This window comes from Cryptomeria japonica, chromosome 9, assembly GCF_030272615.1.
Source record: "Cryptomeria japonica chromosome 9, Sugi_1.0, whole genome shotgun sequence".
Taxonomy (NCBI): domain Eukaryota; kingdom Viridiplantae; phylum Streptophyta; class Pinopsida; order Cupressales; family Cupressaceae; genus Cryptomeria; species Cryptomeria japonica.
The window spans coordinates 274,431,232-274,449,666 of NC_081413.1; the positions used below are offsets into that span (position 1 = coordinate 274,431,232).

At 36.1% G+C, this 18,435-nt stretch overlaps 1 protein-coding gene across 1 annotated transcript in view; it reads right to left on the bottom strand.

Annotated features, from left to right (window-relative positions):
- Positions 1-18,435, bottom strand: part of LOC131032983 (NADH-cytochrome b5 reductase-like protein) — a 205,795-nt gene that overhangs the window by 107,464 nt on the left and 79,896 nt on the right. Inside the window, exons 4-8 of the mRNA XM_057964084.2 lie at positions 4,003-4,062; positions 3,736-3,786; positions 3,237-3,291; positions 2,698-2,768; positions 2,536-2,587 (exon numbers count right to left, since the gene is read on the bottom strand). Of these exons, the coding sequence (XP_057820067.2) occupies positions 2,536-2,587; positions 2,698-2,768; positions 3,237-3,291; positions 3,736-3,786; positions 4,003-4,062 (289 nt within the window). The remainder of the gene's footprint in view (positions 1-2,535; positions 2,588-2,697; positions 2,769-3,236; positions 3,292-3,735; positions 3,787-4,002; positions 4,063-18,435) is intronic.

Genomic DNA, 18,435 nt, shown 5'->3' on the forward strand with positions numbered 1-18,435 from the left:
ACAAAGGGCATGGACCTCATGTCAACGTTTACATATTAAAAGGATCAGCTATCACACTGCCAATGTGCACATGCCCATTGATCAATTACTTGTCTTCCATAGAATTATAGTCTTCACAGTGACATTTCAGATTGCAATAACTACAAAACCAGTTATGAAAGCGGTGTGATTTCAAGCAAGAGTACAAGAACATTCATGTTACATACTGAATAATTCATCCCATTTTCACTTTTCTGTGAAGGAAGACGACAGTGTTTAATTGGCTGTTTCATAGATTCTAGAAAGTGCTTGATTTAGCTAACAGACAATTAAGTCTTTGTGAGGACATGGGACATTCGGATATTTATAGAGATCAGAAGTCCTTCACATGAAATCTATGTTACCAAATCAGCAAGAAAACCCTGCATTTCCAAATATGATTCATCCCAGAATTGGATTCAGATGTGACTCAACTGTGGAATTAGACAGGTTTTGATTTTCAGTGGTCAGAATTGCATGGAATCATTAAAGAGCATAAGTAGGAGAATATAGGGTCAACACAGCAATTCCAAATTGATTCCAGGTGTGGACGAACCATCTGAAACCCTAAATGACTATCATATAGTAGATTCCTTGTGTTTTTTTCCTCGCAACAACAGCAAACAGGTATTTCATGTGCGATAATGCATTGCAGCATCAGAAAACAGGTGTTTCAAGTTAGTAGCAACAAGAATGAGTTGCAGCAATAACAAGAATGAGTCACAACAATAATGAGACAAGTTGCAGGAAACAGTCAAGGAGTTAGCGGTCAATGACTCAACAGTAACCAGTTAGCAAACAACACGAAGCTCGATCCAGACATATTTAGGAAATCAAACATAGGGTTATAATTTGTAAATAGATTTAGCAAATCATAACAAAACAGCCAAACAATCACTAAGCTAACATGAAATTATCAATTATAATGTAAATTTATACTGTTTTATCATACTAATACAAATTTAAATACTGTTATTATCATACTTGTTTTTATTAAAACATATAATAAATTTCATGATAGATATTAAACTAATAAACAGTATAGAATCAGATAAAAACAGTATATATTTATGGTTTTTTATATGCTTTTTGTACTGATATAACCGGCCCTAATAAAAAATTGCTGTACTGGCATACTGTGCCCACACCTGATTCCGATTCAGTAACTTGGCATGAAATCTAAAGTGATTCAGAAAGAAATTAATTTTGTATGAGGATGACATCTAAAACCTACATTTAAATAAATAACCCTCCAAGACATAACACGTTCAATCCATCTTTTAATATGTAAAACTATGATAAATTATAATGTAGCATATGCTACAAGCCCCCCCTCCTAGAGAAAAATGATCTTGAAGCCTCACCAAAATCTTCAAAATGGTAAAAATATACTTTTTCCTTCCTATTCTTGATTATCTCAGATTCACATACTTTTGCCTAAATATATTAAGTATAACATCTGTAATGCACATGATGTGGAAAAAGAATTTCTTTTTAAAACATTCAAATATTAACTATAATCTCTCCAAAATCCTGATAAATATAGCTTCAAAAAAGTACAACTGAAATCTTTCATGAAGATTTAAAATTAAGATTACCAGAAAGTACACTGATAGGAATTAGCTATATATTTCTATATTTTGTCAAACTCAACAGTAGATTCCTTCTTAAGACCACCTACATGCTGCTTTGAATGAGGGGCTGCGGTCCTGAATTTATAGCTCAATCGTTCACTACAGATTTCACATAAGAGTTCCTCAGACATGCTTCTCTTTGAAATCTGCATATCCATATGACAACGGAAAATCGTTTGTCATGGTATTTTTTGTGGACACATGTTTCTCAACAAAAGACAATGTCATCACCAGATATTTCAGATGCTTCAACTTATCTGTTGACAAGGCTTATGATATGGAAGATGGTTTCCATAATATGACCAATTTTAAACAACTTTGTAGAATCTCATTCATGTGTTGATGAAGGCACTCTATTTAGCCTGCTAATTTTTCAAAATTCTCTCTAGTTTGACACTTTGGAGTAAAGTAGACGTTCCTTCTTGAGTCTTCATAGGTAGAAAACAAAGAAAATGAAAACTTGGAGTTGATAGACAATTTTAATGATGACATTATAGATCATGATAGTGATTTTTATAACTTTGATCACTAGTAATGAGCAAAGTCAGCATGGAATCTGATCTTATTTTGTTATTCACTTCACTGTTAGGAACCCACCAGAGTTTGATGTGGAGTAGTTTCTTCTTAACTAGTCAAATATCTTGGGCAAGGGGAAATCCTTGCCAATAATGAACATAGCTACACCGACACTTTCCACATTTGACAATCTTGTAAAACACCTTAAAACTAGTTGATAGTCATATAGTATTTGAATTTACTCCAACACCCTAATCTGCACCAATAGTGCACCTATATAGAATGTGGTGCTTATATGCATTCAGATTGACGAGAATGAAAACAGTAGGCTATTTCATGTCTTTATTTCTGAAGATTCATTTCTTACCATTCCAATATGTTTCTTCATGTTAGGACTGTATGTAACTTTTTCAATGGGCCTGCATAAAAGACAAGGCATGTTACCATTTTCATTCCAAGCAGCATTGTCAATTAAACTAGGTTGCTTTTTCAGATTTAAAAAGACAATAAAATGAACATAACATTTTACCCTTTAACTTCAAGTGTATCCCCAGGTTTTAGGTGTGCAAAATGCTGGCTCATTTTGCCTTCAGGATAAACCTGCATCAAGTTATTGAAGTGGATACTTCAACAAAAATTCAATTTACTGTTCTTGAAGCTTCTGTCAGTCAACTAATATTATATAGAGAGAAAAATAACTCTCAAGATGACTACTCCGCTACCCCATGAGAAATCTCATACAAACATTTGAGAGAAAGATATAGCTGTAAGTTTTATTGAACCCTCAACCAAACAACCTATTATCAATGCTTCAAACATCAAGAGTGTTTCAGGATTCAGATATGAACAAGATAAAACTGTTGAAAAGATGAATAATTGATAGCACAAAACATGATTCTTAAAAAATTTAATTACGGTAAAATAGTTGAATGTGTCTGTCTGTGGTTTAGGAGTAGGGCAACCAGAAGAATAAATTGCACGCCTTACCATTTTTTAACTAAATATTTCTCACAAACAGCAACTTTCTGAAAGCTAAATTGATATATCTTCGCTATGTTTGAGACTTACCTTGATCATCAAATCAAAAAAACCTTTTGATTCTGGACCAGAAATAGGTGTATACCTGAAAAAAATAGCTAATCTTAGGAAAGTAAGGGTCATAAAGCAGACTAGATATAACAGAACGAAAAAACTTGAGATAAGTTAAACATATTGATATTAATATCAAGAAAACAGAGTAATAAGGTATGGTGAACTTCAAAGGAAGTCCAAGAATTATTAGTGTGAGATATTGACGATCCATGTAACATGGACAGAAAACCATAGGTTTAGAATTTGAACAACAATCTATGACCAAGACATTTGCAAAGAAATTTTTTATATTTGTACACAATATTAACCATATTGACATTTAATAGGAGAGTCTTCAAGAAATCTCCTGCCTATAGACTGCTTATCGGCTTTACCTTGACCTTCCTATTAAATTGTTTTTCCACAATTGTGCTTTCTTCTTAAAAACAGTAATATCATTGGCTGAAACAATTGAAGATAAAATCATTAGACTTACGGACGAATAACGTATTTTGGTTTTCCTTCATCATCTGTTCCTAATGGAGCCCTGTGCAGATCATCAACAACAAAGACTTGAGATTCTATTTCAGAGGATATATGGAAACATCCCTACAAACAATCTTCATTAAAAGTAAAGTGATGCTTATCATTTTCTTTTCCATTTCACAGTACAAGAAATAGACAAAACTCAACACAAGGAATTGAGAACCAAGTCCAAAAACTAAACACACAGCATCAAAGAACTATGTCTAACTCTATATACCTTGTAATGATACATGAAGCAACATGTAGTCCAAGCTTAGCATCAGGATCAAATGAAAACCTGACAATGATGAGAAAATGAATCAAATACAAGCTTAATAATGCATTCTATACCAAAATATGGCTGTCAAAATCAAAAGAATAAACTGAAACCTAAGTCTAAAATATGTACCAAGACAAGACCCTGCATAAAAAAATATGGCAGGATGTATCAAGTAATATAATAGTTAGAATTACACAACTTTGATACCAACACAGAGATTTTCAAAAGCAGGTCAGAGTGTTCGTGTTCCGACTGTGTATGTTAAAATTACTTCTGTCTACTAATAGGCCAACATCCAAGCACACTGACAACTATATTTCATCAGCTGCACGATAGCATCACTAAAGTAAAATACACAAAATGGAATATGAACATTGAATTTATTGTTTTTCTCAGGAAAAAAGATATGGATAAAAGGTCATTCCATTAAACAAGTGTGTAGAGGAAATCCCAGCACATTAATGTATGTACTATTTTTTTTCTGCAAAAAAGATACGGAGAAAAGGTCATTCCATTGAACAAATGTGTAGAATCCCAGCATATTAATGTATCTACATAAAGGAAGACCATGTACAAATGAATAGGTTATAATTATAGACGTTGGTTTAGAGACAAGCAACTGAGCCAGTTTGCAAACTTCCAAAGCTAGCATGAATTTGGTATTAACTCACCAAAGTGTTAGGAATATTGCTCATAGGATGCATATGATAATAGTTTAATGGGTTGGTTATGAGTGTTGAGAATATCACATCATTCCCGCAGATTATTTGTTATTTGGTTGTGATTATTTGTTTGTGTATTATAAGTTATTAAAACGACTTGTATCTTTAGCAAGTTGTTATAGGTAGTTTCCTATAATATAGGATATGTAAATACTATATATATGCACATGTATTGAACAAAATGATGGGAAGAATGCAAGCGTATTATGTGTAGAAAATTTTATGTAGAGCTTCTATAAACTCTCCTAAAATCTCTGCCCATATTTATAATACAAAGTGCATACTAAGATAATACAAGGTAATTAGAAAATGGGTGGCTCCACCATTAAATTAAATTAAAAATAATGTTAACATGGTCAACCACAAAATAAAGCTAGCATGAATTTGGTATCAACTCACTAAAGTGTATAGTAAGATAATACAAGGCAATTAGGAAAAGGGTGGCTCCACAATTAAATTTTAATTAAAAATAATGTTAACATGGTCAATCACAAAATATAAACAATTCAATCTCAAAGCTTTTCTAAAATCTGTAATGTTCTTTTTCCGGATTACCTTGTAATTTACCCTAAATTCACAAATCCAAATGAAACAAGGAACATAATATAGTTAGAGATATAATCCTTACTCATGAATAAGATGAGATAAGTCTGCCTTGGAAACCTGCAACCAAGTTAGATAATGATGTAGAGATAATTCATAGAATACTTCCATTTCTAGGGCTAAGGAATATATACACTTACAATACATAACAAATCTGAATGATTACATGGGGGTTCAACCGTAATGAGGGTAGAGTTGGGTGACATGATAAGGTGTCCCAAATATCCCCTACCCTTGGCCCAAGGGTGTAAACTCCGTCCCCCTTGGCCTCATGCGGTCCTTAACCATTCTCATGAGGTGGTGTACCTAGTGGGGTTTGTATGCCATTTCCCTCTATCATGCCATCCTTCTCTCCTCTTATAATTGAGGATCCCTTCTAGATCATGTCAACAATTGATCAACATGGGGTTCTGTTGTGACGTATTCACACATCGCCCCATTGCAAATGGGGACCCCTGCTTTTTGCTTTCTAGGGTTTGTTTTCTAGGTCTTTTAGGGTTTTGTCTGTTAGCCTTTGTAGGATGAGTGTTGTCGAGGGGATCGTTGGATTACAGGCTTTGCTTGAGCCAGGGTGAGTCCACAGGGCCCCAGAATTAGGGTTTCTTTGAGAGTCTTCCTTAGGGCTTGGTTTTGCTCTCGTTTCTAATTGTGTCTTGCTTTGTGAATGGATATCATTCTTGAAGGTCCGAGCTAGGTCGAGTTGATGAGTGATGAAGTCTGGAATGTCATCCTGATCTTCAAATGCCCTGAAATTTGGCTAAGTCTGGAATGCCCTAATCCTAAAATTTGGCTAAGTCTGGAATGTCCTGATCCTGAAATTTGACTAAGTCTGGAAAACTGAAGAATCCTCCAAAAACTAGATTTTGCAATATAACTCTTGGAGGTCCAAAACCACTCTCAAACATCCTGAAAGTATATATGGAATATAACTTAAAGTATAAGTGACATTTCCTTCACTTATACTTAAATGTTATATTCCATAAAATGATCCTGACGGAGAGTTCAAAAAGTCAAATTTCGCTCCTGACCCTTCCAAAGGGTCCAAAGCGAATTTCGCTCCTAACCCTTCCAGAGGGTCCAGAGCGAAATTCTCCATAAGACATTCTAGTTTGACCCAAACTTAGAACCAACTCGTTCCCAGGCATTTTTGAGGGGAAAACACTTGTTTGGATGGAGAAATGTGAAAATGAAGTCAGGATCTTGGCCAAGATTAGGAATTTCACTCCTGACCCTTCCAAAGGGTCCAGAGTGAAAATCTTTATAACTCTTGTTTTCCTCCTTATTTTGGCTAGGCGTTGGCTTGATGGGAGATGAATGGGTATGTTTTTGCCTTGTGAGGTGGTTTGAAACTTGAAAACTGAGCAATTTGGCCTGGAATGGAGATTTCGCTCCTGACCCTTCTAGAGGGTCCAGAGTGAAAATCTTATTAGAGCTTATTTCTTCCTAACTTTGGCCAAGTTTTGATGTGCAAGGTCTCTTGGAATGAAGATTGGACTTTATTTGATACCTTTGTGGATTTGGAAGCATGTAAAAATGAAGAATTTTGGACAAGAGAGGAGAATTTCGCTCCTGACCCTTCCAGAGGGTCCAGAGCAAAATTCCCAATAGCCCTCATTATGCAGTGAAGAAGGTCAAATTTTTGACATGAATGAAACAAGAACAACTCCCTTGTGCCTCCTGAAGATGTTTTGACTTGGAAAGTGAAGGATTTTGCCCAAAAGGAGAATTTTCGCTCCTGACCGTTCCAAAGGGTCCAGGGCGAAAATCTCTATAGGAGACATTTCTTGCTCAGATTGGATCGAATTGAGGTGTCAAAGGCATGATGAAAGGAAGAATGAGCATGTTGAAACCCTTGGGCGTGTTTGGAAATGAAGAAAATGAAGGATTCTGGCCAGGAAAGGCAATTTTGCTCCTGACCCTTCCAAAGGGTCCAGAGCGAAATTCCTTATAAACCCACTTTTTAGCCTTTCTTGGACGTGAAATCCTATTCCTAGCACAGTGAAAGGTGAAATCCCACTTAGCAAAGAAGTTTCAAGGTAAAAAATGAAGGATTTTGGTCAAAAAAGGGAAATTTGCTCTTGACCCTTCCAAAGGGTCCAGAGCGAATTTTCTCAAAAACACTTTTTGCTATCAAATTTTGCTAAGTCAAGTATGAGAAAAGGTGAAACATAGAAGGAATTGCCCCTGGAAGTAAGTTGAGATTGGAAGAAATCATCAAAAGATGAAGGAATTAAGCCTAGAAAATGATTTTCGCTCTTGACCCTTCCAGAGGGTCCAAAGCAAAAATCTCCAAAACTATCCTTTCTTCCAAAGTTTGAGCAAAGTTAAGCTTAGACATGGGTGTGAGAAGACGTTTGAGTTGCCTTGAAGTTGAATTGGATTGCTAAGGATGCAAATTTTGATGCCCAAAGGGAAATTCGCTCCTGACCCTTCCAGAGGGTCCAGGGCGAAAATTTCCAAATCCTCCTATTTTCCTTACATTTCAAGATGAGATTTTGGTTTTCAGGACTCAAAGAGGAGTAAGGCATGATGTTCTATACCTTGGAAGTAATTTGAAGTTGAAAAGCATGAATAAATTGTCCTAAAACCAAAAAAATCGCTCCTGACCCTTCCAAAGGGTCCAGGGCGAAAATCATAAAGCCAACATGTTCCTTTCAAAGTTGTACTAAGGCAAGGATATACCAAGGAAGAAAAGACCTTTAAGACCACTAATGAGTAAATGTTTGTTTCAAAGTTGATGATTCTAGGTCGGAGAGGAAAAATCCCTCCTGACCCTTCCAGAGGGTCCAGGGCGAAAATCTAAAAATCCCCTATTTTACCTTGCAAGAACAAGCCAAACTTGGGTGGAGTGAATGAGGAAGACCATTGCCTAGCTTTTAGTGAAAGATTCAAGAAAAGTTGATGAAGGAGTAAGCCTAAGGAAGAAAAATCGCTCCTGACCCTTCCAGAGGGTCCAGGGCGAAAAACCCTAAAATTACCTTTTTCCTCCTGATGTGAGTGAAACTAAGCCTGGAATTCAATGAAAGAACCTATTTGGAATGCCTTGAAAAGGTTTTGGACTTTCAAAGATGAGAATTTTGCTCTTGACCCAGAGCGAAATTCCCAAAAATGCAATATTTCCTTCAAAGTTTTGATGAGCTAACCCAGTGATGGAAGGAAATGAACCCTGGAGATTGCCTTGGAGGAGTTTAATGATCAAGCTAAGGTGAATTTTGGCCTAAAATGAAAAAATCACTCCTGACCCTTCCAGAGGGTCCAGGGCGAAATTCACATTTTCACCTAATTCCCTCATGAAAAATGATATAAATTCGAAATGCAAGACTTTGAGTAGGTCAAGGCACACAAGAACTCACCTTCCAGGAGATTTTGGAGTCAAGGAATGAGGTATTCAAGACCTAATTTGAAAAATCGCTCCTGACCCTTCCAAAGGGTCCAGGGCGAAATCATCAGGAAACTTCATTAAGCCTCAATCAAAACTTAATATTCCCAAATTTTCTCCAAATTTGCCAAAAATTAAGACATCTAGGGTGGTTAGATCAAATTCGCATGATTTGAGGCCTTTATAATTGAATTAATTAATCCACCTTGGAGGCCTTGAAAATAATTTTCAAATTTTAAATGAAAGTGAGCGCTCAAAACACATTTATTGGCTTTTACAAACAAGTCGGCCATCTTTTGAGAGGAGTTTTATTTTATTTTATTCCCTATTTGCCAAGTCGGCCATCTTTTGAGAGGAGTTTTATTTTATTTTATTCCCTATTTGCCAAGTCGGCCTTGAGGGAAATCAAGGTGAGCGCCCTATATAAAGGAGGAGTGTTGTTTCAAATTTCAAATCATTCATTCATTCCTTCTAAGTACGATTTTGAGGAGCAGATTGAGGAGCGAAATCCAGCAGATTGGAGGCGAATTTTTGCTAAGTGTTGGAGGCTAAAGAAGGTGAAGCTCTTTTGAAGGCTAATGGGGGCGTAATTCATCCAAAGGAAGACCACAATTCAACCCTTGTCCAGCAAAATCTGGTCTTCTTTCTTCATTTTCCAAGGTTTTATAGTTAAGCATTCAAGGGAAGGTATGAAGAATCATTTTGAAGTTCTTATTCAAGGCTTGTTTTGATTTTCATAGCAATTTTTTTATAAAAAAAAAGGGTCTAAGTCTTAAGAATTTGATTTCTTTCATAATTAATTGAAAAATGAAGAATTCTAGATTTATCATGACATTTTCAAATTAATATCTTGAATCTTTCCCTTGAAAAGTCTTAATTTCTATGCTCTAAGGTATGATGCTCAAGGACTAACTTTAATCTTTTGTGTAGGCATCAAATGGCGACCCTCGGAGTCGGGAGATCAACTACTTGGCGGACCCTCATCAAAGAAGATCAAGTCAGGACAAGGACGATCTCCTCCAGTCCAGTTTCATTAAGGATGACCTTCTCCATCTATCTTCCAGTCCAGCATTTGAAGGAAAGCATCACCAAATTGAGAATCAACCAAGTATTGGACAAGGTGGCATCCTAGTCATCATTCCTCCAATCGGGTTGGTCCACCTCAGCATGTCCAGATTCAATGTACCTGACTCATTAAAGGTGGCACAAACTTCGATGTACCTACCCCGGCTATCTATTGGTCAAATATTCCAGAGAAGACATGTGTCCAAATAATGCAATTATTTCATTGGTCAGAATTAAGTTTGTTGTAACAAACCCTAATTAGGGTTTCATTGTAAAATATTGGCCATTGATCTCAAATTGATCCAAGCCATTGAATGGTATTGTGGGCACTATATAAGCCCTAGCTCTTCATTTGTAAAGGATAATAGTTAGTGAATAGGAGTCAATAATAGTTAGTCAATAGTTGATAGTAGGTGAATAGTTAGCTAATAGTGAATAGTCAATTGATAGAATAGCAATTAGAGTAGAATAGAGGGAGAAGGCAAAGATTGTTGCCAAGATGTTGTTGTAAAAGACTTGTAAAACTTCATTGAAGAAATGGTGAAATTTATGGGTCGATTCAACAATTTGCATGGTCTCTATACTTCTCATATTTGATTTCATGTTATTAGATGAGTGGAAGAAATGTGTTTGATTGATGGTGAAATTCGTATATCCATACTACTAGCAGTTTGTTGATTGCAGACTTGCCTTGTGTAGTCAACTGGAATCATTCAGCTTGAGCTTAACTTCAATTGTCGCTTCTTCATTGACATGCATCAGCCTGATGGTGTCTATGCCTGTAGCAATGATCTGAACATCACAAAGCTTTCCTCCGAAGATCGCACTAATCTTGTGGAGATGGTCCTGGGATGTCAAAACAAGACTTAGTTAGAATTTCGTCAAAGATCATTCATTGCTCCTACATTCTTAGTTTCAGAATTAGATCATTTCCTCACCCTCATCCTTTTTTCCTTTTTTTCAAAAAATCTAGGCTAGTGAAATCCTGTGTTCCAGCAATATTCAAAGCAAATTAGACATTTAGGTCGTCAAGTGTAAGTCCCCTTGTGATTCCAGCAAAAATCACATCATACCACAAAGAGCTTATCCCCGAGTAGAGAACCTACATACAAGAACCTTGGAGTGGCCTCGACTGATCCTTCGGCGAGATCTTCAGCAGTCGGGAAACTTTGCTCAAGAGAGGATAAGGTACCTTTCGGTATTTTATTCTGTGTTCGCATGTGCATAAAAAACACATCAACAGGTTCATAGGGGAGACATGCAATAGGGTACCCTTACAATGACCCTCACCCTAGGCCCAAGAGCGGAAACTCTGTCCCCCTGGGCCACATGCAGTCCTTAACCGTTCTCATGAGGTGTCATGCTGAGTGAGGTATCCCTCGCCGTTCCCCCTCCTTGCATTCCCTTCCTTTCCTTATCGTGATCGATTTTTGTAAGTAGAGACTTGTATGATTGTTCATATACTATTAAATGTATATATATATATATTGCATATAATAATTCATGCATCCATTAGATATATCATATATACATTCTCATCCCTACAACTATTATAAATACATATATATTTAATAATTATCTTTGCATACCACAAGAAATAGATATCTTACTACTCAGATCGGGTCTCCTGCATATGAATATCTCTGCTTGATTTATATGCTTGTTTTCTGTCATCATCGCTTCGATGGATTGCTTGATCCTTTCCCTCAAATGAGGACCCACCTTATATATCTTTTAAGTGAGACGGATGGACACACCCATTTGCAAAGATCACTACCTTGCCAAAGGAGGTGTCTCTTCCAATGACTGCTGCCTTTCCTTAAGTCATGACCCCTTGAGACCTTTAATCTAATTGCCGTAGTTGAAGGACTTGTTTCAGATTAAGAGAGTATTATTAATATATGGTCGCTGCTATATTTCATTGTCTGGTAACTCAGATCTTTATTGCCTAATAACTCACTCTGATCTCTTTCTGCTGCTTCTTTCTTAATTTTCCCAATCTGATGTAACACACAGAATTATTCATATGATTCCCCCCATTTTGTCCACCCAAGGACCTCTATTTATACAACTCGCATGCACCTCCTCACCTAATGGTCATGCAGCCTCAATGAGGTCAGCCAGCAGCAAATAAAATATGTTTTTTATTGTTTGAATTCCCTTTTCAAAAGGTGGGCGCCAATGCAGGGAGAGGTCGGACCTAGAAATATCAAATTTCATCTAATTTAACACCACATAGTTCGGCTTCCTAGGGTTTGACATATTTTATTTATATCTCATTTTTGGGTCGGCCCTCTTATTCAATCGCCTAGGGTTTGCTATTTAGAGTTGTGATTTTCCAACCATGATCTCATGTTGGGGACATGACAAAATCTCCCCAAACTGTATTGCTAAACAACAATATGTTAATAAATCAACTCTGCAGTCATAGAGCTGACTAAGGTGCCATTTACCTGTTTACAACTGCTCAAATGTCTGGGATGGTATCTCAAGTTGCATCTCAGGCTGGTCACCTAATTGTAATTGAGATAACTCCTTTCTAGTGGTTCTTTGAGTGGCATAAAGAATAGTTCATCCCTCAAAAAATAATACACAAACGAAAGGAGAAAACAAGGAATTACAATTCCTTAGAGTAAGAAGCCATCAATGTATTAGATGAATTTCCTTCCTCATAACCTCTCTCAAACTACTTCAATGAAAAACTGTAATATGCACCCTTGCATTTTTTGTGGTTTTTTGTTGAAGTAGTTTGACACACACAAATGCTTGCCAAATAACTGATCTGATTTATTCAATGTTACCCCGAGTTTCCGGGACGGGGACGGCGGGACGCGTTTCCGGGACGGCAAATTTTTTTGCCAAATTTGGGGACCGCGGGGGACGGCAAAGGGGACGGCTATTAAAATATAGGAAAAATTTAAAATATATAGGAAAATTTCAAAATTCTAAATGTTCATATGAAAACATGGATAAAGCATGCATACATACATTATATTCATATGAAAACAATAAAACATGGAAATAGCATGTGTATGATACTATGAAAAGTTGAAGACATTTTAGAATGTAAATTCTGAACATACAACATTGTTAATACTCAATAGACAATATGCAATTATGCATTCATAAATCAGAATTTCAATTCATTCACATTGTCAATATGCATATCATAATAGATATTAAAGAAATAACATACAAAATGTCAAAACAAAGAGGTTAAATTTTCCCTACTTCTATCGACGCGGTTTCCCCCCATATTTTTCAACGGGGGTTTGGGGGCAGCGCCCCCAAGGTGGGGTCAAGGGGCAGTGCCCCGCGAGGCCAAAAAAACTTATTCTTTCATAAAGGTGTTGGGTGTTATTTTTCTATTAACTCGCCGAGTTTGGCGATTTTTGGGCGATTTTCTAATCTCTGTGTCAAAATGCCCAAAGGCTACACTGCTGCCATATAGTTTCATTGTCAAAATTATGAATTAAATTAATGTTATCTTTTAATTTTTTTATTTTTAATAACAATTTGAATTAATAAGGGGCCTATATTAGAAAAAAATTTTAAAAAATTGAAAATACAACTTTTTTTATTTTTTTAATATTTTTTAATGGCCTTAGATAAGGGGGACGTCTGGCAGTCCCCGGGACGGATTGGGGACGTCCCAGCCGTCCCCAGCCGTCCCCGGGACGTACGGACGTCCCCCAAGGCTAGGGCAGGCGTCCCCCCGTTTCGGGGACGTCCCCTAAAAATATTGGGCAATTTGGGGACGGGGGGAAACGTCCCCTAGCCGTCCCCAAGTCCCCGAAACATCCCCGGGACGGGGATGGGGGTTTTCAGGTCGGGGACGCGTCCCCAAGTAACTTTGGATTTATTTCATACATTCATAGCAATGTATATATTTTGGAAACAACATTCATCACCCAAAACTGAAAATGCAATACCGACATCCAAACTACTTATTTTCAGTCATTACATCATTAAAATACCTCTTATTGGTAGCCAAATCAGTCAATCTCACATCTGATGTAGAGGCAGAATTGGAACAATCAATAACAGTGACTGAGCAAGGTCTTCAAGTGACTGAAATATAGCTCCAGGAGGCTGATCTGATGCCATCTTCGCCCCTAAACTTGCAATCAGGTCTTTAAAACCACTCAGAAATGTAAAGCAGCAAGGAATACTTCCGTTTTGATTGTCAAATACTCCAAAACCATGCAAAATACTCTGCTGTATCCAATCGCTGCCCCTTGGTACTTGGACGGTTAGCTTATTTCACCTTCAAATCCACTCCAAAACACCACAAATAGCCTCCTCAACTTCTGTAACTTCTTCTCCCATGCTAGATACCTCAGTAAGGAAAATATCAAGACCCCAAATTGCAGATTAAACACAAGAAAGTTACAAATGTAGGGCGCTACCCTCTAAAGCGACGATTTCATCTTTAAATTCAAGCGAGCACCAAATATTGCAAATGGCATATGAGAATGGATCACCCAGCTCCTAAAAATTCATTGAACCAATACCCATAAGCAGAAAATAGCCCTTTCTTGAGGCATGAGAAAAGAGGTGATTCTCTATGTAGCTGATATGATATTCTCTATGTAGCTGAAATGGTACAGCCAGCACTGGAAAAGTGACCAAAACCTTGCAAAACTCAAACAGCACTCCAAAAAAGATTAAACACACCAAAATATTGAAAGCCCAATCAGAAAACTTTCATATATCTTCATTTCCCATCAAATCCTTGTCACCAAACTCAAGCAAAATCACTGCAAACTCTAACTAATATCAACAACCAGCTAGGGTGGATCTTGCACCACCGAAACCAAAATAACTGAAGAGGGTCTTTGTCCTAGACAATCCAAAGAAGAACTCTCTAAGTTCGTTTCAACAATGTGTGCACAAGTAGAATGAAAGAATGAGAGCCAAAATACCATTATATAGACTTGGAGAGAAAAATTAGGGCAAATATGAATATTCAAATATAATATTACCTCAAAAAAGACCCCCAAATGACTTTTAAAACATAACTTATGTCTCCCAACTAAGTGTCCCCTTTTTGAGACATACTTTATAAAATATTTATCACTTAAGTTAAATATTAAAAACTCATTTTTTTTAACACTTTGGTGAATATTAAAATAATTTCTATCATCTTACAAAAACTTGCCAGGACACAGAAAATGAAGAATTGAACATGTTGGAACCAACTGAAGCTGAAAGATAATAACTGATGCTGACATGAGAACATACTATAAACTAAGTTACCGGTACTTCCTAGTTTGCTCCCAAATCCGGATATGATACGTACCGGATTCGGATTCGCCATGGAATCCCTGTGGATTCGAACAGCGTACTGTTTTTTTTAACCTGAAACGTATCCGCGTTTTTAGACACGAACCCCGACGCATCCGATGTAGACGTGGCGATTCCGTAGGGTTTTTTTGCCGAATCTGCACGTGCAAAAATGTTGAAGGTTTTTTCACATCGTTTTAAACCCTAAAGTTAAAAAAAAAAGAAGAAACATCCCACGAAAGCGCAGGAGGAGGGCACGGGAGCCACGAAAACATAGGAGGCCGCCACGGGTTGCACAGAAGGAGGAGGCCGCCGCCACGGGTTGCGGGTTGCACAGGTGGAGGAGGCCGCCACGGGTTGCGGGTTGCACAGGAGGAGCCACGGCAGAGGACGCGCGAAGGAGCCAAGATGGGAGGCGCCATTTCGAGCTTGCAGGTAGGTTGTTAATTTCGAAATTTTTATAATAGTTTGTTAAATTTTTTATTTTTATTATAGTTTGAATTTATTAATTTTAAATCAATTAATAGTTTGTTAAATTAAAAGTTAAAAAAAAAACCTAATATAAATTAAAAATTACAATTTTCGATTTTTAATATTAAATAATAAAAGACTAAAAACTATAAAACTATTTTAATAGGTTAATAATTTATTAATTATTATTATTTTAAATATGAATTATTCATATTTAAAATAATAATAATTAATAAATTATTAACCTATTAAAATAGTTTTATAACTTTTATTATTTAAAATTAAAAATCGAAAATTGTAATTTTTAATTTATATTAGGTTTTTTTTTTTAACTTTTAATTTAACAAACTATTAAGTGATTTAAAATAAACCAAGTTCAAACTATAATAATAAATTATAAAACTATTTTGCTAAATGTTAAATATATAAAATTAAATTTAATAATTTATTTAAAATGAAAGTGAAATTATTATAATATTAATTATGAAAGTAATAACAACATTTAAATTTTTACAAACTTCTAAATTACACAATAAGTAATTAAATATACCTATTTAAAATTTTAAAATAAATTAAATAATAAAACTATTTTGCTAGTTAATAATTTATTAGTTATTATTATTTTAAATATGAATATTTTAACTAAAATATTCATATTTAAAATAATAATAACTAATAAATTATTAACTAGCAAAATAGTTTTATTATTTAATTTATTTTAAAATTTTAAATAGGTATATTTAATTACTTATTGTGTAATTTAGAAGTTTGTAAAAATTTAAATGTTGTTATTACTTTCATAATTAATATTATAATAATTTCACTTTCATTTTAAATAAATTATTAAATTTAATTTTATATATTTAACATTTATAATCTATTGTTTAATATTAAATATTAATATTTTTTTTTTTAATTTGTTGTAGAAATCATAATGGCAACGACTAGTAGCTCTACTCCTCAACGGACTTTCAAAACTGACCCAAATTCACCTTTATGGAAATATGTCAAAATAATAGACCAAGTAAAAGGTGGTGGAACATTTTTATGGATATGCAACTTCTGTAGTACGAAAAAAACTAGCTCCTACAGTCGTGTCAAAGCCCATTTTTGTGCCATTCCCCAACAAGGAATCAAACCATGTCTAGGAAAGAATGGAAATGGGATGTCACCTCAAGAAATAGCAGGATATATTAGAGAGCAAGAGGAAGCAGATGCAAGAGTTGGTCGTGCCTCAAACCATCCTTTGTTGATAGGAAGAGGAAGTAAATCAAAGAGGCCCCCTACTTCTCCATCTTATAGCGATTTTCCTAATATCGTGGTAGAGAGCCACCCATTCTTGGACCCAATTAGTGAAGACCCTGTTATTGTGAAGAGAAGCAAGGGACCATTAGAGAGAGCATTTAAGAATGATGCTAGAGAGATTGCAGATCAATCCGTTGGAAGATGTCTATATGCAAACGGTTTGTCATTTAATGTGGTACGATCACCATATTGGCAGGATATGTTGAAAAAGGTAAATGAGGCTCCACAAGGGTACACAGGGCCAGGTTATGAGAAGGTGCGTAGCACCTTACTAGCAAAGGAGGTAAAAAACATAGACAATGCATTGGCTCCCATTAGAAATTCATGGAAACAAACAGGGGTGTCCATCATTTCAGATGGATGGAAGGATACCAAAAATCGGCCATTAATTAATGTAATTGCAGTGTGCCCTAAAGGGGCAATGTTTCTGAAAGCTGTGGATTGTGAGGGACAGGTGAAGGATGCACAATTTATTGCTAACATCCTTATACAATGCATTCAAGATGTGGGACCTCAAAATGTTGTCCAAGTAATAACGGACAATGCAAAGAATTGTAGAGCTGCAGGTATGTTGATTGAGACACGGTTTGAACACATATTTTGGACACCTTGTGCTGTCCACTCTCTCAACCTCATGCTACAAAAGATAGGCAGGAAAATAGATTAGATCAAACAAATTTATGTTGAGGCTGAAGAGATCCAAATGTTCATCACAAACCATAACATGTCACAGGCCATTTTCAGATCATTTTCACAGTTGGAGTTGCTAAAGGTAATTGAAACACTTCAATTTTTAAAATCTACATTTCACTTTGATGGTTACTTAATTTTTATTTTTTTATCATGTCTTCTTTGTATTCTAATTTTTATTTTTTATTTTTGAATAGGTTGCCGAGACCCGATTTGCATCCAACACAATCGTCTTGAGGCGACTTGTGAAGGTGCGACAGCCACTTGCTAGCATGGTAATTAGTCAAAGTTGGTCCCTATGGAGGCAATCCAATACTGAAAGGGCAGCAAATGTAAAGCGCATGATCCTAGATGACATTTGGTGGGATCGAGTGGAATATCTTTTGAGTTTCACTGAGCCCATCATGAGTATGATCCGTTATACTGACATGGATCACCCATGTTTGGGAGAGGTATATGATGGCATTGACTCGATGATTGAGAAAATGAAAGCCATCATCAATGCAAAAGAGCAAGATCCCGAAGAAACTTTCTTCAAAGAGGTTCAATCAATTTGTGTTGAGCGGTGGAACAAAATGACCACCCCACTACATCTTCTTGCATTTGCATTGACTCCCAAATTTTATAGTGATGAAATGCTTGCTAAGCCATCAAGGGTACCACCATATAGAGATTCAGAAGTCAGTGAAGGGTGTAGGACAGCACTTACTAAACTCTTCCCAGATTCTGAAATGGAGGATTTAATGACAAGTGAGTTTGCTGATTTTGTAGCCTCCAATGGTCAAAGTGTTTCCGCTCTCCGTGACAAGTATAAAAAGGATTCTCATGCTTGGTGGTACCTCAATGGCCATACATCACCAAACCTTCAAA